The sequence below is a fragment of the Biomphalaria glabrata genome, chromosome 1 (genome assembly GCF_947242115.1).
Source record: "Biomphalaria glabrata chromosome 1, xgBioGlab47.1, whole genome shotgun sequence".
NCBI classification, from domain to species: Eukaryota; Metazoa; Mollusca; class Gastropoda; family Planorbidae; genus Biomphalaria; species Biomphalaria glabrata.
In genome coordinates, this window is record NC_074711.1 from 37,831,077 (window position 1) to 37,853,741 (window position 22,665).

The 22,665-nt window shown below is 37.3% G+C and overlaps 1 protein-coding gene across 1 annotated transcript in view; it reads left to right on the forward strand.

Annotated features, from left to right (window-relative positions):
- The first annotated feature begins 317 nt into the window (after positions 1–317).
- The window catches only part of LOC106068698 (zinc finger protein basonuclin-2-like), a 55,065-nt gene continuing 32,717 nt past the window's right edge, over positions 318–22,665 (forward strand). The window contains exons 1-2 of the mRNA XM_056035243.1: positions 318–459; positions 5,981–6,083. Coding sequence (XP_055891218.1) covers positions 445–459; positions 5,981–6,083 — 118 coding nt within the window. The 5' untranslated portion in view covers positions 318–444. The remainder of the gene's footprint in view (positions 460–5,980; positions 6,084–22,665) is intronic.

Sequence of the window (22,665 nt, forward strand, 5' to 3'; positions counted from 1 at the left end):
GTACTCACTTTAACTTCTTAAGTCTAAACTCCTAGTTTATCCTCAACGCTCCTCCCCCACCCCCCAGCACCCTTTCACTATTTTCATCCTGGGCACAGCGCCAGCAGGGGTGACAGTGCCAGAGCCACTCAAACACGAGGTTGGCGTCCCTCTTCTTCTCCTTCACATCTTCCTCATTTTTCTTCTCCTGAGCACTCACCCTTCCCCCCCCCCTTATTTCTTCGTCCATACCCCCCCCCCACCTCTTTTCCTAGACATCTTCGCGATGCCGTGTTTTTGAGACACCTACGTTCAGAGTCTCGGTACGTGCGCCTGCTGTGGACGCGCACACCAGTTCTAAATTTGGCATTCGTGTTCTCCTTTCAGCCATCACAGCGCCACCCTTCCCAGTCCGTGCCGTCAGAGCGTGTGACGGAGAACTCTAATGTCAGTCAGACCTCGACTATGAAACCTCTGGAGGTGAGTACTCTCTCGTTTTCATTCTTTGTTCAGCGTTAAACGTCATCGTCGTTTCGAGTAGTGGTCTTATAACGATGTGATTGAACTCTTAAGTTTTAGGTAGAATTTGACTGACCTAGCTAGCGTTTAAATAAAAAAAAAAGGGGGGGGGGAACTACGGTTTGACCAGCAATGTCGATATCCTGTGTTCTCTAGGACCTGCGCGACTACCAGGTAGAGAGCAGGAGTGAGTGCTATGTTGTGACGATTTAGTACACACGTGTTAGTCCTAGGATAAAATAGACTTAAGAAATTACTTAGTACAAAATGTATTCACTTCAACTATTCCAAAGTACATTCTAGTGTCACATACAAGTCCTGTGTTCCAGTTAAGAAATAAACTTTTGAAACTTTAAAAGAGGGAAAAACGGAAAGAGAGGAGGGGAGAGGTGGGGTGGGGGGAAAAGTTTTTCGAACTTCTGTTGACAAGAAGAGGGAGCAAGACGCTTGGGTTTGGCATCGGATGCCAGAACTCAGAGGCCGGGCGCGCGGTCTATTTTTAGCTCAGTACCTTCTGTTCGGTAGCCGTTGCACGCGCGATGGGCCGACTAGCGCCCGACGCAGTGAAGCAAGCGAACGCTGGCCAGATAAACGGCTAGAGGGGAGGGGAGTGTTAAGACGAAGTCGGCCTCGGTTCGAAATTAAAAAGTAGCAGTCAGGGTGTCAACGAAAACCAAAGCGTGTGGGTTCGATCCTTTAAGAAGCTTTAATTTTATTAGCCATCTTTTTCTTTTCTAATGCATCCAAGAAATTGTGTTAAGACATAGCGACATTGAACAACTTGAGCGTCTGTAAGAGAGAGAGAGAGAGAGAGTGCAGTGTTGGCCAAGTAGCTATACGAGGTCGCTGTTGCCTTGAAGATAAGTGTGTCGTTAAGACCCCCGGGTAATCGGCACATCTCTCAGCATATCTTATAGTACAGTAACATTAGTTTGGAGATGTAGGGCGGTACCCTTTCTTTAGAGTCACAGATATACAATCTGATGAGTACGCTGTGAATGTGGAAATGTTATTTTAAAAAAAAATCGTAGTCTGCTGCGTTATAATTGCATCAATCATATACTTGAATAACAAAAAATATTTTTTTAAATAGCTTAGGGAAGAATTCGAATTTACAATATATATATGTAAATTCGGATGTATATATATATATGTGTGTGTGTGTATACAGTGCTTTTTTTGTGACGGGGGATAAGGGATAAGAGGGATATATTTAGCCATAGCTCTGAATACTTTTGGTATCAAACAAAATAATTAATTATCAGTAATTAATTAAATAGTTTAATTTTATTATTGATTCCTGTTTTATCTTCCTCAATAAATAATTGTGTAAGCTTTCAACTTAATCCGACAATAAGTCTGGGAGAAAAAACATGTTTAAACCTATTACCGTACAGAGTTAGATATAAGCTTTGTATAATGGCTGTAACTTTAAAATTGATTATCCCAAAGCAATTTATATGAAAAAGAAATAAAAAAATACAAGATAATAAGTGAGAATAAATTTGACTACTTAATAAAAATAATTTTATTTTTAAGCGCTGTTAGCAAACAAAATGTAGGCTCAAGGCGCAGTAATAACATTACAAACACAAACACAAGAGCTAACATGACAAACTAATCTACAAAAGTTTTAAACAGGTAGGTTTCAAAGTTCTTACCCCCCCCCCACACCAATTTTTGCCCATTGCCCTCAAACCTGACACGCTACCGCTATTGGACGTGTAAGAGAGAAACAGGAGAAGTATTTCACTGGCCCATAGGGTTCACTACTTACGGAGATAAATCTGGGTACCCTCTTTCTATGCTTACTTGCAGTATTTCTTTCAATCGAGAGTACCCTCTACCGATAAAGATGGACATTAATCAGAAATAAACCATTTCACTGTTAATTTAAATATTTAAAACTCGAGATTTACCCAGAATCATCATGCTCAGCATTTGAGGTTCCAGAACTGTCAATTTTGAGACGTGGAAGACAAAACTATCTGCCTGAGAGAAGAATTAATTTTGAATTTATTTGCTGTATAAGTTCTCTATAAGTTCTCTATAAGTTCCTTTCACTTTTTAAACTAAAATTTTACAAATGCGGTAACGATGAGTTTTTTTTTTTTTTTTTTTTTTATTTAATCAATTAATATAGAAGAGGAAAAGAATTTTGCAAATAAATGGGGATGAAATTTTCTGCTGAGATTCTGTAGTTTGGCGACAGATTCTGTAGTTTGGCGACAGATTCTGTAGTTTGGCGACAGATTCTGTTGTTTGGCGACAGATTCTGTAGTTTTGCGATAGATTCTGTAGTTTGGCGATATATTCTGTAGTTTGGCGATATATTTTTGTAGTTTGGCGATAGCTTCTGTAGGTTGACGATAGATTCTGTAGTTTGGCGATAGATTCTGTAGTTTGGCGATAGATTTTTGTAGTTTGGCGAAAATGTTTTCTACTTATTTTCTTTCAAAGCAAGGATTCATTGAATCAATTAAGAAAACAGAAAATATGGTGAGAAACGTTTAAGTTTAAAGGACACCCTTAAGCCAGTTGACATTTACTAGAACTCTTCACCATCTTCACTGGTACCAGATACTAGTTTTGAAATGAGAGAATTAATTATGAAAAGTTAATATACCCGTTTTCTTTTTCTTCACATGAAGTATTTATTTACTGAAATATATTCCATTCAATTTTCCTCTCTTTAAAACCAAATTCAATCATTATAAATCAAAACTATTTAATGTTACATCACCCGGTACACGTGTTTAATATTACTGTAGACTTAGTCTAGAAAGTTGAAGCGGCAGTCCAGAGTCTTTTTTCCTATCATATTTACTGATTTATAAATTTGTCTCCCATGGCTTGCGATGACGTCACGACTCTCCTGAATGGTGAAATATCTAGGTGTTGATGAGACGCAAAATGAGAAGGGGGAGGGGTGGGGGGGGGGGGTCATATCGACTTTACACATCTATGTGATCTGCAATGACTTTAGTGTGAGTTCGTCACGGCTTTGAAGTCAGTATGGGTGTAAGGTGGTGCGAGAGGAGGGGGGGGGCGCACGGAGGAACAACTTTTAGGCTAACCGTCAACGATAACAGACCGTTCAGATAGGTGACGGGGAGAGGGGGTGGAGATGATTTGGATTGGGAGGGGGGGGAGGGTAGGTCGTAGATAGAAAGGTAGGCGAGCGAGGAGTCTGTCAGACAGGTAAACGATGGAGACTTCTAGAGAGCTGGTGTGGGGGGGGGGGCTGTTTTCTTACTTCCTACCCGGCCCAGCTCTCACTTTGGTTCTCACCGTTTGATGGAAAGACACGGGTGTGACGGATGGATGGAATCACGAGTAATCAGGCACGAGGTGAGGCGGCGGGACGGTGTGTGTGTGGGGGGGGGGATGCTGCAGAGATATGGCACTGAGACACAAGTAACGATCCAAAGTAATACGCTCACTCTCTCTCAACATAAGGTGCTCACTCTCAACATAAGGTGCTCACTCTCAACAGTAGTTCTTAAGTTTTGTAATGGTCAAGAATGTGTCTGCATGGACGCAATATTTATGTCGTATTGGCTTTTGAAAGCGGGAATTGGGCTTCACGGCCATTTTGTTTTAGACTTAATTAAAAGTAACTATGGCAGTTCAATATTTCTTGTAGTCGACAAAGTTTTGTAGTGTCTACCACGCTTTCTTGTAGTCTACCAGGTTTTGTAGTTGTCCAGTGTTCTCTGTAGTAAATACTTTCTGTAACGTGCCATTCTTTCATTCTCTGCTGACCAGAACCTTTTAGATGAAGTGTTTCCACTATCTTAGTGCTTATTTCTTCTTCCTCTTTAAAGCACTTAAAAAACAAAGCTATCAACTTTATCGCTTGCTTTGTGCTGTTTTATCATTTAATTTCTTATTATCCGAAACTAGACCCCCACCCTCCTCTTCCTCAATTTTCATTTACTGTCTTGGGAACTCTCTTCTACCTCTCTGACCTCATTTTCTCCTCTTACAACTCTTTATATTGCCCCCTTCTCTCTCTTTCTCCCCCCCCCCCCCCAATCGTTTCCACTGAACATTCGGAACTACAACAAAATTTGGCGAGTATTTTGTCTCAATTATCGGGATTTTAAGTGTTCTCCCCCGCCCCGCCCTTACAACTCTCTCTCTTTTCCACTTTCAGGACACCTCTCCATTCCCTTGCAGCCCCCCCCCCCCCCCCCGATCACCCTCACTCTCTCACACCCCGTACTCTATTATTTTAATGAGCGCGAGCGCTGCTTTGTCCTAAGATTGCCCATCACCAACGGGACGAGTACATTTCACCGTCCATGGACAGCGAGTAGAGAACTCATTCCTACACCCCCACCCACCCCCCACCTTTTTTTTCCTACGTTCGAATCTCTCTCTACCCCACCCTCTTTTTTTAACATCAGCGGAAACTGATATGGACTTAAGTCGATAAAACCACGGCAACTCCTGGCTTGAACACTGCCTTGTGGGAGGGTTCTTCTGTTTGGACAAGTGGAGAGTGATTACATTCTTAATAAGTCAGATCGTCTCTCATCATCTAGACGACAGTCCCGTATCGTTCAATAGGGACAAACATGAACACAGAATCAGATGGAATGGACAGCTGTATGAGAACATTGTCAAACTTTAGTGTTCCTGGCGTGACCATGGCAACAAGGGCTGTAAATCGCGACATTCTTTCAGATTGTGGGCTAATTTTATTATTCGAGTTGACGCTGTTTGGGCCATTGTGCGTGAGTTAGTGCTGTTTGAATTAGCCAAACAAAAGTAGTGTTTCTTGTTTGTGAGCAAGGTGAGACGATGTTTCACTCAAAGACGACGCTGCATTTCTAGTGTTGCATGGATCTTTCTTTTGACATCAACGTGATAGATTATGCCACACTGTCATGTGACAAACATATTACTGACATACTTAAAACATCATAGAGTTATCCTCAGTACTTTATTTCAAAACTGACTTCTATAAAAACTTGAGCATTATACAGTCTTCGTCTGTGTTAAAATTAATTGACTTCAAATGCTAAATGCAATGTTATATTTACAAAAATATAATAATCAAAATTTTCTGCATTTAGAACTTCGAAAATTTGTCACTACTTTTGTATTTTGTTTTTAAACATTATTTTTAGAAGTTGTCAATATGAGCAAAACACTACACATTTTATTTGTTTATAAGTATGTACTTGGCTGTTTGGTTTGAGGACATTTAGGGGAAATATGAGTGTCCACAAAACCTAAAGAACTTGACACTATGAGTCGAGGGTATTCTGACTTGCACTGCGCCACCAACGCCGCTACGATGGCCTGGTGCAGCAGCAGAGGCAGCGTAAGTGGACACAGTATGAGGGTCAGTATGAGTGACCTATACACAGGTTTGTTCCGCCTCCGGCACACCATCTCACGAGAGCTGGTGTCGAGGGAAACCATTTCCAGACTGTCCTTCACTGGTCAACCGCCTTTGTTATTGTTGCAGGCCATCCGGTGCACCCAAGCAGGTTGCCCCTGCGAGTGTTTCGCCCCTGGCAAGCAAAGTCTTCGCTACTGTGATTCTTGTAACCATGGATGGGTCGCCCATGGTAAGTAACTTTTAATTTTTGTTTCTGATCTCGTTTTAGTCAATATTTTGTTATGTTTATGACTTTTAGAAAGACTTACACTGTCTGTCAGTCTTATGTTGTTGTTTTACATGTTCCTTACACTAATTATTATTTTTACTCTCATTTCTGATGTTTTATATAATATAATATAATATAATATAATATAATATAATATAATATAATATAATATAATATAATATAATATAATATAATATAATATAATATAATATAATATAATATAATATAATATAATATATACTTTATCTCGACAATGGTGCTAATTATTCACTTAAGATTTAGTGAAGTTGTTTTATTTTTACATCACTGGTGGGAGGGATCTTTCGGTCCAAAGCCTTGAGCAGAATTAGTATTTCGGGGCATTACCGAGCAGGTACGACAAATCATATAGATATTTTGATTATTTCGGGATATAGGCCGACGCTAGGCCTTGGGTGGTCGAGCTTTACAATAGCCCTTCCTGACTTATCAACGGCACTGTTGATCTTTGTTTTTGAATGTCCGAATCTACGTCCTTAGGTTACATCAACTCAGGACCAGATATGGCGCATGTTGAGTTAAAGCTGGCGCTTAGGGGCACTGTAAATTGCACTACTTGTTGTACACCTTGTGACGACAGAAAGGTCCCACCGAACATGCAGGCCCCATCCCCGCCCCCTGCTATTGCCGCCCCTGAACTACCACAGACAACCCCTTATATCGAGTAAGATCAGAAGTTCACATCTAGTATCTACTCTTCCAAAGTGCAAATTCAGACAGTGACTTTAACGATTGTAGTCGGCCTTGCTCAGACGCACTTTTATTATATAAAGATCTATATAAATACATGTTTTTATTTAGCAACGCGTATACTAAATATTATAAAATATGCATAGCTTAAGACATATATTTGTCAGTTGTCAGTATAAATAACGTATTCAAATGGGTTAGACTGACATATTATCATTATTTTTCTTGCTGTGTTTTTAAGCACTTTTTGCAGCCAAATATTTTAAATTCGTTTACAGACAACTCCGTACTCCAGCACTGTGATCATGCATCCACATCCAATCAACTCAAAAAACATTATAAACACATTTTAATCGAAACATGACTGGCGTGCATAGGTCTGCATATCAATCATTTATAGATGTTATCCATTCATATAAATGTTCAACTAGTGGCGGCCTATCCCGGATAAGCTGATATTTTGGTTTTAAAATTAATGATAACACATTTTGAAAAGGATAATCCAAGTATGTCAATGTCCCCCAGGCACGACGCACTGATCAACAGCACCAATCTACTGCAGACTTTGGACCAATGCTGTATTTAATTCATTTTAAAATCTGCACTGACATACGAATTCAATTATGCGATACTTACTACACTGAAAGCACTAAACTATCGATTAGCTTGTCAGTATCTGCAAGCATAAAAATAATGTGTTTTTTTTTATTTCACTTTAAAAAAATTTAAAGTTTTTTTTTAATCTTTTTATTAATTGTTTGTCAAGAGGCGCTTAATAACCATTTAGAATATATTATTTGTATATGTTTCTTATTTTAGAGATAGTTTGTTCCCACTAAGTAAAGCTTGAATATCCAGACTATATCTCCTCGTTGGGCCTACTGCTGTTGTCTTTCAATGAACCTCATTCACCAATCGTAAACACCATTGAGTCACGTGCTTCCTAATCTATTCTATACAGCTTGCGACCCAGTTCGAATCACATGGATATCACGTGACCGTCGTTTTGGCGAAAGAGGTCCATTCATTTTCATATTCATTGATACAATAACCAATTTTTTACCAAGTCAAAACTATTATCAAAACAAAGACTTTGCAGGTAATAATGAACATAGAACAGTTCTGTTAATACTAAAACTAGATATTAATATACAGTTGGAACAAACTCACTTTACAATTCATGGTAACGTCCCCGTCAGGTCATATAACATTTCAGTTCGATCTATAGAGAATGGAAGGAAATTTGTCAGGCATCGCTCTCTCATTAGTATTGTTTAAATTGAGTTAATTGAGAGGGCAAACACAATCGTAACAAACAAATACAATCAAACATAAGACTTGAAACATTCAGATTGATTCTGTAGTTGGACGAGAATGTTTTGTTTTGTTACCTAAAGCAGGGATTGATTCAAATAGCACAGAAAACAAGGTGGGGGGGGGGGGGATGATATGTCGCGGATATCCATGAAGCAGCGACTGATTTGAATATTGCAGACGATATTGATTATTGCGACAGAACTCAAAGACCATATCGTCAAAGAGATTATAGGGATGGCTACGAGTCACGTTGAGAAAACTCCGACACCGAGACTAACAAAACAAAACAAAAATAATTCCCTGACATCTTAAGAGTTGAAAAGAGGTGACACAATTTCAAAAAAAAAAAAAAAAAGCGACATTTAGAGAATTTGTTGTTTTCGAAAATAAAAAAAAAAAAAAACAAAAAAAAATTGGTAAAAGTGAGCAGGGTACTGGAGACGTTTTTGAAGTTTTTGTTGATGGCTATAAAATGAAATTCATTTGTTCTCACCCTGTAAACTACATCAGCGCTGCTCGTAGGCGTGTGAATACCATCAAGATGTCTGTGTAAATTTCTGTCATTACTTTTTTTTTTTTTTGAAGAAATGCTCTTTTTTTTTAATAAAAGCCTTTGTAGTTAGATCACATTTCCATTTAAGGGATCAATAAATCTGTCGTAGTCCTAGTTCCCCTGGTAGTGGTAAAATACACGAGACGGGTGTTAAGATAAGCCTCTAAATCGTTCCGATCTGTCCAAGATCAAAATCAAAATGGACATGTTGGTTCGTGTACTCTTCTTGAACAGTTTAAAATCAATGAATGGTCAATGTTAAAGTGAAGATCTATTTGGTTAAGAACAAAACACAGCCGCTACTAACACTTGTTGGCCAAGTTTAAAGAAATACTTGTAATAAGGCACATGTTTTCCTTTGCAAAGATAAGTTAAAATGATGTATGTGAAGTGACCCAGATGTGACCAAACTATTTAGTTACATCTAACGCAGACAAAACCGTTGTAGCCTTGGGCTATTTCAATTCTCTTTTTTAATTAATGCTTGTCTTTGGCGATAGTTTTTCTTTGATCTCTGACTCTCAAATGTATGTGAAGTGATTTCCAGAGTAAATATAACACACACACACACACACACACATATATAATATCACGCCATACGTTATATGTATACAATGCTACCAATACTTGCTTATAGTACTTCTAATACCGCTCCCAATTCTCTCTATTTATTTTTATATGATGTGGTGGATAATTTATGGAAAATAAAACTAATTAGCCACAACTGGCAAATTCTGGTTTGACAGTTATAAATGTGTAAATAATTAAATTAATTAAATCACATCAAAATAGTGTCTGTGACGTCAATTACCTCGCCAGGCGAATTGCCAAGTTTTAAGGAAGAGTGAAAAAAAATGAGCCTCGCATTAAAAAAAAAAGTAACTAATGAAAACTATTTTTAAGTCTTCGTTGTCTCACTATTTCTGTAGACATTATGCCCTTTGATCGTCTTGTCATGCCGATGAAATGTTTGATAGGTTCTAATCAATTATCATTTATTTAAACAGTGGCTATCCAATTTATTAATGTTCACTATTTTAAATTTATTTACTTGGAAACGTTTTTCGAGTTAATGTCTACAAACATTTGAAAACCAAAATGTTTTCTTTTAAACTGGTCCCAACGTTCGCCCCACGGGTCCCTGCTTCCCAACGTTCGCCCCACGGGTCCCTGCTTCCCAACGTTCGCCCCACGGGTCCCTGCTTCCCAACGTTCGCCCCACGGGTCGGAGCGAAACCGTTCGTTATAGAAGGCCTCAACACTGACCAACGTGACTGCCTGTGGACAGTTTTGACCAATAGCTTGTTGCCACGCCACAGGTCTGTACGGTCTAAACTGCCTACAGGTTGTTACGTTGCAGGTTAGTGTCCATGCCTTCTATAAAGATTGGTCTGGGTTGGATATGGCTTTAAATCCGACCCTTTTGTAAGACTTCGCATTATTCTTAAATAATTGTTTGACTCTGCTGGTGTGTCCAGTATTTCTTATCCACGTTTAAGCTCTTCCCGTACGAGGTTTGTTGCTTTGGTCCACTATTGTGATATAAGTTACACCTTACAGCCTTAATCTCACTTCAGCTGTTGATTAGTTGCCTACGAACAAAAGGGTAGCTGTACTAAGTCTTAAAAAGATGTGACTCTTACAATATTGTCATCGACGAATCAAGATCTTATCTTATATAATTCAGACGATACTTCAAAAAAGAATATGATTACGTCCTGCGCGTCATGCATATTAACCATTGACTTAAATTCTGCTAATTCACTGGTTTTCTTGGCTGGCTCAGGCAACCATTCCATGCTCTAATAGCAATAGGGAAGAACGAGTATTTGTACAAATTTATTCTAGCATATGGGATGAGATTCTGAGAAAGAGTTGTTAATGCTATCTATACTATAAAGCAGAAAGTAAGGCGTATGTAGGGTTGTATGTATGTGTGTCCCTAATAGAAATCACAACAGTTTGACTAATCTTGATAAAACTTGGTATAAATGTTCCTTGGGTACTAACGTGAACCGTAACGTATTTTTAGTAACCCTAAAACAAACTTAAGACCCTCAAAAAAAAAGTTGCCTAAATCTATGAAAGTATTACTATTTCATGGATCTAGGCTATGTTTACATGAGACAAGATCGGATCGAGATCTAGATCTAATTTTAAGAACTACACTTTGCACAGATAGTTTTTTACTTATACAAAATATAGTCTACTGATTTCATTATTTAATAAAAATTAACCTTTACATTTTCGTTCCTTATATCTGCGAATCTAGACATCCTGACGTACATTCTTTCATTAGACAAGACTGAAAGGTTAATTATGCGCAGAACTTAAAATCTCTCAAACCCTAGGCCTAGGTCTAATTCGACTCGATAGATGATTCGATGATAGAACTACTCTTCACAAAGATAGTATTATACTTTAACACATGAACATACTAAATATAGTCCATTCGTTTCATATTTTAAAAAAAATTAACCTTCAAATTTGTTTTTCTAAAGCATTTTTGCACACATTCTTTCGCTATAGCTGCGAAGCCGTGTTGACATACATTTTAATAGTTCCATTCATGTGTCGCGAACACCTTACATGCGCAGTGTAAACACATTGTGATTGGACATGCAAATGAGGCTCTGGGTGATATTAAATATTCTAACATAAAATAATTAAAAAGCTCAATAAAGATTCTATGTGCAAACAAATCTTTTTAGCAACAAAAAATGGATTTTGGTCGATTAGCTATTTTAATAGCACTATTCATATTATTTTTTTACATTTACGCATTCTCTTTACTTATAACATTATCATTTGTTTAATTGTTTCTAATACACTATATCAACGACACGCACACCAAGACCCGCGGGTAATATACGGTTAGTTTTAAATATATGAAAGCCGTAATGTTCAGACGAAGTCTTTCATTAAGTCATCAACGCTTACATTTGATGCGGTGAACTGTGAAGTAACTGGTATTCCTTAATTCTATGGCGATCAGGTGGCCGATAAATGCATGACTGATTTTTTTTCTTCTTTTTTTTTGAAGCTGGTTTATTTGTATGGTCACTCGGAAAGGGAAAACTTATCCATAATTTGTTTTTGTGGAAGTGACATGTTTGTTTCTTTTACATGTTTCGGATGTTCTTTCAGAGTTGAAGTTAACGTAGACCTACATACTAGTCCAAACCTCCCGAAGGACGACGGGGGATGGCAGTGGGCAGGGTATGATTTGAACCCGGGACCACAGAGACGACCGAAAGAGAAGTTCAGCGCGCATATCGCTCGGTCAGACAGCCATCCTTGATTATGTAGACGTCTTTGGAAACAAAACTGGATTTGAGGATCGGAATCATCGCACAATTCAATCACATTTTTCAATCATTATCTCAATCACACATTTCAGTCGTAAATTTGGAATGTTTTGAGAACAAGTATAAAAGGATTTAAGAAAAATTGGTTGTCGTCATTTCCCATTTTATTCTCAGTACTTTAAAAACATAGAGTATCTGTTCATAAATATAAAAATATCCTCCTAGCTTTTATATATCTTTATACAAGATGGCCACCTGGTCGTGGGGCATGCGCCTCGGACGACATGGTACTCCTGAGCCTTGCACGCTGTCCTCAATACTAGACAAGAACAGTGTTGTCTTTAGTGCAGTGACGTCCACTGCTCGTGCAACGTTTCTTTCATTATTTAACTTCCATGTAATCATTTTCATTGGAAACAGCTTCAACATTCTACATTTCCTGAAAGGGTATTCAAACAATCTGTAACGAGGCTCTAACAGTATTTTAATACATTTAAAGTTTGGGTTATTGTGTAGATTTATAGGCTGATATCTACTGGTAGATCTGGACGTTAGTGTAGCAAAGCTACTGTAATCACTGAAGTATGTGGTAATGTTGGCTATGTTAATTAACATGGGTTAAACAAACACCGACTCTGGCGATTATTAGTTCACTCCTTGGTTTATATTAGAGCCTACTAGAACGTAGGGCACAAGCCCCAAATCAACGATCTAGAGTTTGAATCCCAGAGTTCATTTGATTAAAATGACGTAATTTCACGTGTCCAAGGATCTTTAATGAGCAGGATCAAAAGTTGGGAGAAACAGGGACTCCTCAGGGATACACGAGAAACAGGTTTGTCAAATGTATTCTATGTTTCTGATGGTCCGTTAGACTTGAGGATAGATACATCTTAAACCAAATTCTCCCAGGAAGACGGGGGAGGACAGCGGGCTGCTTACGAATCCGGTACTAGACAACAAAATGACAGTTCAGAGCGCATACCACATGACCAATCAGCCATCCAAATTAGCACTTAGGCAACAAATATAAGTGCAATTCTCTCCTTGCCTTTTAGTTGTGTACGCAATATAGAAAGACTAACACTAAAGTTTTTTGTTTTTTTTTAAATTGCCTCCGAGAATGTAGTTTAGCAGATAATTGCTGATAAAATATATTCAGCAATAAATAATACCATAATATTCACTGAAACGTCGATGTTAAGTCTGTGAGAAGAATTTATTCTTTATTACTTGTTGCGTTAACACAGTGGCCAAACGGAAGGCAGGATTAGTTAAAATATTGATTTTAGATTACAGGAAATCAATTTTTGAATAGTTTTGATGTTTTAAATGACGGAAAGCTTAGTTTGTTGTTTGTTTGACATGTTTCGGGTGTTCCTTCAGAGTTGAAGATAGTTTACTTCCTAGTCCAAACCTCCAGCAGGACGACAGGGGATGGGAGCGGGCAGGGTTTGAACCCTCGACCGTCGATAAATCCGAACGACAAAAGAATTCGATAACTCTGTCTTTAGACAATCTTAAAATCGAAATATGAGCGTTCATATTGTTCCCTATGTGGGAAGTTTGATTTTTGTGTGTAGACTATTTCTGAGGCTCTTTCTTTCTTATTTTTTTGGGACAGAGGGATTTCTAATTGCTAGTTTTCTACCAAACTATTCATTAAAAATGTTTCGAAAAGTTATTTGGATGACGTCCTTAACATTCATTAATTTCAATTACACTCTCTGAGACTATGTGAGAAAAAACGGCATAGAATTTATTGACAAATTTATCTGCACCATAGACTTATATATATATATATATATATATATATATATTGTATCTAGACTGGACATGGAGTTCTTTTAAAACTACAAAAAATGTCGTGAAATTTTTTTTACAAAGTTGAAACAAGGCGTTGTTTTGTAAAGTTTCTATAAGACGCAAAGTTGCTTTTTTCCACCCTAACCTATGTAACATATAATTTAATTTTTAGATTTAGATCTAGTAATTGAACATCAAAAATAAGAGTACTCTCGTCTCATAATTATTATTTTGCATTTTTTAGATATAAAATCTAGAAAGATCTAGTTAATCAGTCTATTTAAATGAGCATAAGATTATTAAAATCAACAGACATGAATTATTTCGATCTAGGATTTTTGAAACATTATCTCAATGGAAACTAACAGGAAATTACTGTTTCACATATTTGCGTGAATATATAGTTCTGTGATTAATAGCCCATTCTAAAGAAAATCTGAGAAATGATTTTGCATTATTTCTAAACTTTGAAAACTAGAGATCATTACTTTTCTAAGACAGAAAAGATTGACTTGGGCGACTCCCCTTAGAGCTTGAAAAAGAGTTACGTACATAAAATTTATATATATATAGGTCTGTGAATCGATCAATTGCGGATAAGAATTTGTTTTCCGTTTCCAGTCTAGATATAACATATAAGTCTATGATCTGCATTTAATGCAAAGATATAATTTGCAGATTTTCACAATAGACTAAGTAATATCAATGACTCTAAATTGAGCATGTTACCAAATTAGTGTTTTAAAAATTGAGTTACAAACGGAATGGCTTAAAACAATGTTCATTCAGTAGTGCTAAGATATGCACCCAAATTATCAGTTAAAAGCTTAGCTTATAAACACGGTACACACCAGGGGCGGACTGGCTATATGGGCAAACGGGCAAATGCCCGGTGGGCCGGCACAAAATGGGCCGGTCTGGTCACAACCAAAGAAAAAAAATCTTTTCAATGCAGACAACCTTAAAAAAAAAATTGACAGCAGTAAGTCACAGATGCCCGAACACGTTTTCTTGTTTTTTTTTTGTTTTTTTTTAATAACCTACAATTTAAAAAAAAAAATTCAACAAGAATATAAAAAAAAATGTACACTATATATTGTACGTATTATCATTTGCAAAACGTTAGACCGTACTTTATGCTATGCTATGATATGACATGCCATGTGTGTGCCGGTTTATATGGTAATGCCCGGGCCGATTTTGATACCCAGTCCGCCCCTGGTACACACACACACACACACTAAATATTTATACATTTCCCGTCATAGAAGAAAATGTATGATAGAAATAAAAATTGAAATTATTTTTATCCATTTAATCTCTTAGTTTGATTATTATATTTAATTTCAACGTTAAGATTCTTTGACTATTATACTGCTGCATTATAAACTTATGAACAACGTTTAGACCTGCTCAAAATTTGCATAGAAAACGCGCACATTGTAGTTATTTCAAACAGCAGGCAAGAATCTAAAATGAGTCGTATTTTTATTTTACAACAGTATCCTAAAATATAACAATGCAAAAATGATTTCTTATTCAAACTAAACAATTTAATATAGAACATCGGCTTCCGTTTAGTTGATATTTGCAAATGTACGGAAAAAAAGTTTTCTGCTTATCCTTGTTGAAGTCAATGCAACATATTTGTTTGTGACGCTTTGAAACTAAAAGTCAAATTAGAATTTAATTAATCAAATTAGCTTCGTTGCATGCAGTCTACTCGCTTTGCTTTAGACATGTCTTACAGTACACAATGTAAAGAGTTGGATCTATCACTTGTTAATTGTTCGACTTACTCTTAATGTCATTAGATGTCTCAAGTACAAAGTCGGTCATTAATGTGACGCTAATTAATATGATGACAATTAATGTCACGGTAATTAACACGACAGTAATTAATTTGATTGTAATTAACATGACTGCAATTAGTGTGACAGTAATTAATGTGACAAATCAATGTGATTGCAGTGACTATAATACAATTAAATGTGTGTAATTAATGTGACTTAATTTAGGCGATGACAATTAATGTGACGGTAATCAATACGATGGTAATTTATGTGACTGTCAGTAATGTAGATAATAAAGTGGTAACCAAGGTAAACATCGTGGACGCAGTGACTGAGTGGTTAAGCTGTTGGTTTCCGATCCTGAGGTTATGGGTTCGAATCTCGGTGAAGACTGGGGTTTTGAATTTCGGGATTTTTAGGACGCCCCTGAGTCCACCTAACCCTAATGGGTACTTGACTTAAGTTGGGGGAAAGTAAAAGCGGTTGGTCGTTGTGTAGGCCACATGACACCCTGCTTGTTAACGCTTGACCAAAGAAACAGATGACCTTCACATGATCTGCACTATAGACCGCGTGGTCTTGAAGTGAAAATTTACTTTTTTTTTAAGGTTAAGATCAATGCAGGTCTTTTATTTAGACTTATCATATTGTAACTAGTGTTCATCTTGTTTTGAATTAGGGTCTTAAACCTCCAATTGACGTTCTCATTTCATATTATGTTCGCCTTTGCTTTTTGTTCCTAATGCAACTTGTATAAATAATTCACCAATTGTTTGTATTTATTGCTAAGATATATTGTACTTTTTTTTCCCCTTTTCCTCGTCATCTTTGTTATTCTCTCTGTAATAGTTTCCTTAAACATCCAATAAAATGTGAGATCTAACATCACATCATATCCGCAGCCTCAAGACGAGTTCTCCCAACGCTCATCCACCAATTTGAAATTGATCTTCATATATGTACACATATATTGCTCCTTGACTACAAATGCGTGATTATTTCCAGGTTTATTAAAAATCTATATACAATTTTACATAATCATTACACACCTTTTCAATCTCTTTAAAGAATTGAAGAATATCACGCTAAATGGGAGGCTTCTAATAAGAACTATTACGACATCGAATGAAAGATAGACCACGATTGGTTCTATTGTTTCCTCTGTGTGTGTGTGTGTGTGTGTTTGTATGTGTGTGTGCATCGTTTGTGCGTCTTTTTCACCCACACTTCAGCGTAATACTATTATTACTGTCATAACAAACAGTTGAACGTTAACTCATGTGGCCAGTTTGTCTCGTTTAATCACGTCTGCTAAAATGTTCCAAAAGCTTTTTTTTTTCCTTATGCCAGGTAAGCTGTTGGAATTGTGGGGCACCGAAATAATACATATATATATATAAATATAAAGCGCGGGTTTTATTTTTCTTGCATCAGGTAAACATTTCGACATGGTTTCTTTGAACTGTCGTAATATGAGAGGACCTGCCTCAACAATTTCTCAAATTTTTACCAGGCTGGCACCATTTGTTTTCCCCTTCGCCCCCCCCCCTCTCCCCTACATCTCCTGATTAACGACATAGAGAGATTATGGTTGGCCATTTTCCTGGTTAGAACTGGCGTGTGCCTTGTAAGACAATACTCTCCAACACCCAATACTAACTCCCTGCTTTAAATTAGCTTGCTGCTTAGGAATCGAGAAATGCTGAGATGTTGCCCCGCCCCTCCTCCCCCCCCCCCCCAAAAAAAAAAAACACCTTTTAAAAACAGTATGTGTTAATTTTTTTTTTTTCAAAATGCATATTTAAGAAAATTGCAGATTTCTCATTGCAACACGTGCATCTCGAGTCGAGTCCCTGCATCTCAAAACAAGAGATGAAAATGGGCGATCGACAAGGGGCGAGGGGCGGATACAGGGAAGGGGGCTGGGATAAGTCTCAGGTAAACTTCCTGTCTTGACCAGATTTCTGCCCGCAACCTGTCTATGTGGGGGACATTAATCAGTTGTTTTTCTTTGGCCCCAAAAGAAAACTTATTACCTCCACTTCTGCTGAAACTGTTGAATTTAAATTTCTTTGTTGAAGTTACTCCACACCCCGCACACACACACACACACTTTCCAGCTAACGTGAAGTTTTAATTTTCAAAAATAAATCCCCCCAACCCTGTTTTCTCTTCACCCCATGCACACTTTATTTTAACGAATTACATTTTAACTACCCTGACGTCTGCTCTGCCAGGTTGGACAGACGAAATTAACGAATTAATGCTTTTTCTTACCTGGTCATCTCACCTTTTTCTTTTCCTCCCACCCCACCCCCACCCCATCTTTTACATTTCGTGTTATCGATTTAAAATAATTTCTTACCTCTATTGCAATATATACCACCACCCCTCCACACGAATGATGGGTTTGGATAGGCCTGGTCTCAATTAATAAGTAAATCCTTCTTTAATCATTTTTCCTCCCCCCCCCCCCCCATGACCGGAAGTAGATACAACCTGGCCAGACGGTCTTTAATCACAGCTGATTTTTACACAACATCAAGTTTTGTTTTCTTCCCATGCTCCCTTTCGCGAAAAGTCTGGCCACAGACTTCAGACTTTGCTTTCACACAAACATTGAACTCTTGTCTGCGTGTCAATCATTTGGGCCGACCTTCACTGAACAGACAGGCCTGCAACACGTCTGCCACTGTACCATACTTATCCATTTCTGAACACATGCCGTTTAGGAATTTTTTTTTTTTTCTGTTAGCACACAGCCCAATCATTGTCTTTTTTTTTCTTTCTGGAAAGACCAAACATAACTTGATTGGCATTGAATTTCTCGCCCATAATGTAGCTTAAAATTGTTTTCAAAGAGCGCAAAAATAGAAAGTTGGTTTTAAAATAGGTCGATGTGAAAATCTTTAAAGAGGCTGCGAGGCCAACCTGTTCCGAGGATGTTTAATTTTGAGAGAGCAGAAGTTTTAAGCATTAAGTTTCGTTTCCTTCACTGACCGGTTTGACCATCCAATTGTACGGAACTTTGAATTAATATCATTATTTATTTTTGCAGGCATAAATTGAGTGTTGCACTGAGCGTAACGCTATTTTCTTTAATTGGCACGCTTATTTTGTCTAATGATACTGCTCTGTGAGAGAAGTTGCCAATAGCGGATTCTCATAGCCAAGTTAATCGCAGTAGTCTTCTCTTTGTTTACATATTATAAGATCAGGATTCTCCTTTATCTTATCGTATCTTATATATTACAGACATTACTTCCAAAAGAGGATAATAACATCCTACGCATTTCATGTGTCAATTTAGACATACGTGTTAATCAATGACTTAAAGATCCCATGGGGGCGATAGACTTTCGAAATAAATCAGTTATACAAAATATGCTATGTCAACGCTTAAACAATTACTTGGTGCAAGATATCCACTTTATTTTCCAAAAGACACATTGCAAAAAAAAAAAAAGAATTTTATGGTATCACAACAACAAATGTAAAAAACTTTGTTCAGAAATTGTTCATAGTTCTTGCTTTCATTTGCTTGTCCTTTTTCCTGCCCTAGACGCGTGACAGTCCGCATACAACCCACATGGGCTTACAACTCACACAAAAGGCATGAATTTCAAAGTTTGGAAGGTCAATGTCTTTATTCACTAGTAAAATCCAACAGTTCTGGGACACAGACACACACAGACGTTTTTATGGAGAGTGTGTTGTCAGTACTCAGTCATTCTGAAACTGTGGGGGAGGCTTGTGTATACAGGCTCTGTTATCTTGTAGTCGCATAAGCGAGTAGTAAAAATAAAATTGTTTTTCATGTTCATTACAAAGAGCAACATAGCGGAAAACGTAGAGATGCTATTTGGCAAGTTCTAGAAATTAAATTTATGACATTCATTGCTTATTAATACTTCCATAATCTGAACGCAAATATGGTGAATATTAGGATGTTTGTATATTCATTTATCAATTTATATAAACTATTTATGAAATTCACCATAGGACTTAATCATTTCCTTTGAACTTTTCTTTCCCTTCTGTTAATTTATAAATTGACACAAAGATAAAGGCACATCCCATATGCTAGGACAAATTTGTACAAATACTCCTTCTTCCCTAGTGCTATTAGAGCATGGAATGGGTTGCCTGAGCTAGCCAGGAAAACCAATGACTTGGCAGAATTTAGGTCATTGGTATGCATGACTGAATGCATGACGCGTCTGTATTATATAAGATAAGAACTATAATCATTTTTATCGGATTTATCAAATAACAGAAGTGTATAGAGATGTTTGGTTACACAGGACCAAGTAGGGCCGGATTCAAGTAAACGGAGACCCTGGACAGAACTTTAAGGAGGCCTCTACACTTTTTGTAAAGCTTTAATTAAGATCCATTCATTAATAATAATACTTAGATCTAAAAGCATGGCATATTTAAGAAGGAAAGAAATTTAGTACTTTTTTTTAAGCAAAAATTTTGTTTGCATATTTGAGCCTAAAAAAATAGTATAATTTTGAATTTTGAAGGGTAAGGCCCTGGGTTAAAGCACCGACATAAATCTGGAAGCTGCATCAATATTTCACGAGAACACTACAACCAGACACTTCTTAACAATTACAGCTTTGCCAACCGTAAGATTTCGAGCATTGTCTGTAAATATGCGAAAAAAGTTCGAAAAAAAACAACAACTAAACGTTGCTGAAATTGAATATTTTTAAAAGTCTTTAATGTTGGGGGGGGGGGGGGGGGGCCTCTCTTGTGGAATCCTCAGGGAAGTAGCCCAGCCTATCTTCCGCCAAATGGCCCTTGTACCAAGATATTTCCCCTAAAAGTATCCAACAAAATAAATTTCAAGATTAGGAAAACAAGAAAAAATTAAGCTTGAGAAACTAAATGACTAAAAGATTTTATAACTGTTTACTACAATTCCACTACAAATGTTCTCCTTAGATATTACAACTATCATATACAGGCCTACAAAATATCTTCATTGTACCCAACACGCTGTTGTATAGGCCTACAAAATATCTTCATTGTACCCAACACGCTGTTATACATGCCTACACATACTTGGAGTCTACATTCAAAACCTCAAACATATGAACAAAAATCCTCCATTGTGACATCTTGGTATTCTTCTAAACCAGTGTTTCCCAAACTGAGTTCCAGGAGGCCTGAATAGGTGTTATACGAGCTACTGAAATAATTAACTAGTAGGGCAACACATGAATTAACCTCTCTAAAATGTGCGAAGTGTTCCGTTAAGGAAAACGTTTTGGGAAACACTGCAAGCCTAGACTATACCTTGACCATGCATTTGTTTTCAAACTGTTTCTAGCATGATAAACTTTTGAAGTTATTCCAGTATCGACATTTACCCTGCTATAAACCATCGATATTATGCTAAATGTTCTGTTAATAATAAAATTAAGTATTTTTTGCTTTCAACAAACTGAGGTATTTGATTGTGAAATATGTGCACACTAATTTGGAAATCATGCTCAGACTTGTTGGCCTAGGATTATTGGATCTCTTGAGCCCTGACTTCATCGACAAGACAGCATACAACTAAAAAGCCCGGGTGTCACCAAATAAGCCATATATCCATAAATCTAGAACAGCTCGCCTTGGCCAAGTGTTTGTCTTTCATTTGAACTGTGTGAGAGCAAGACGTCTGTAGATATTATAGCATGTCACACAAAGTCAACAAATACAAGAGTGAATCGCTGTTTTTGTGGGAGTTTTTTTTGTTTTTGTGTGCACATTTTCACTGTCGATTCCCTGGGCATGTGGTCCAAGGAAGCTCCTGACCCCCTTCGGTTCATCCTTTTCCTCCTCTTCCCTCTGTCTACATCCGAAGTGCACTTCTGCTGAAGATCGGAACAAACGTCAACACATTGGATAAAAGGCAGGATGCGCCGGCCGGGGACGTCAGGCTCCTTGGTCTACTAGATTGCTTCTGTCACCAAAGATTGTTATGGCTCCAGAAGCCTGTCTAATAAGAGGACTCGTACCTCCTCGCTTCATTCTGGAGGACAAGACTGGCGGAGAGAGAAAGGAAAGCGGACGGGGTGGGTGTGGGGCATTGTTTGGACAGACGCCGCCCGGGAAATTTTGTCTTGTCTGCACTTGAGGGCGCCGTTGTCTTTGAAAAAAAAAATTGACATCGTTGTTGGGTTGGAACTTTAGGCGGGAAAAAAAAAAGTCTTAATTATGCATGGATTGTGTTGACATTTGTTGTCCGTGCCTCCAATGCTGAACTTGCCAAATATGTGAGCACTGATTTGGCACCGGGTTCACATGTCCACATTACAGACTGTAGAGTTGTAGAGACTACGCATTATTGACTGTCTTATATTCTGTATATAACCAAAGCTAAAACATTTTTCTCAATAAAATTTTGTTTCCTTCATTGCAAAACGTTGTAAAAACTATACGTTTTATTTTATTTTATTAGATGCATCTATTGAATTCGCAAGAAAATAATTGAAATGAAATTGTTCCTAATATACTCTCTTTTTTATTCCTTTTCAATATTATACATTTATTCTTTCTTTTAATGCCTGATTTATCCCAATAATAAATGTTTACAACATTGTTTCCTTAACGTTTTCCTTATCGGAAAACTTCCGCACATTTTGATTATTAAGCGGAACACTTTGCTTATTTTTTTCATTCGCGTGGTGGCCTTCTAGTTAATTATTTCAGTAGTTCGTGGAACACATATACAGGCCTCACGGAACACTAGGGTTCCGTGGAGCACAGTTTGGGAAACACTGGTTTACAATATATAATTTTGGACTTGGCCAAATCACATTTAAAATATCTAACATGTTTTTAATACATGATAAAGATCTGTATTTTCCAATTTAAAAATTTAGTTATTTATGCATATTTACAAAAGATGTTATTGAAAGAAGATTTGTCCCTACTGGCATATACTTTCCAAGCTTTACTTAGCTATACATATGTCACCCTGACGAAAGAAATACGAGTTTTCATAATTTAAATATTCTAAATATAAATTATATTAA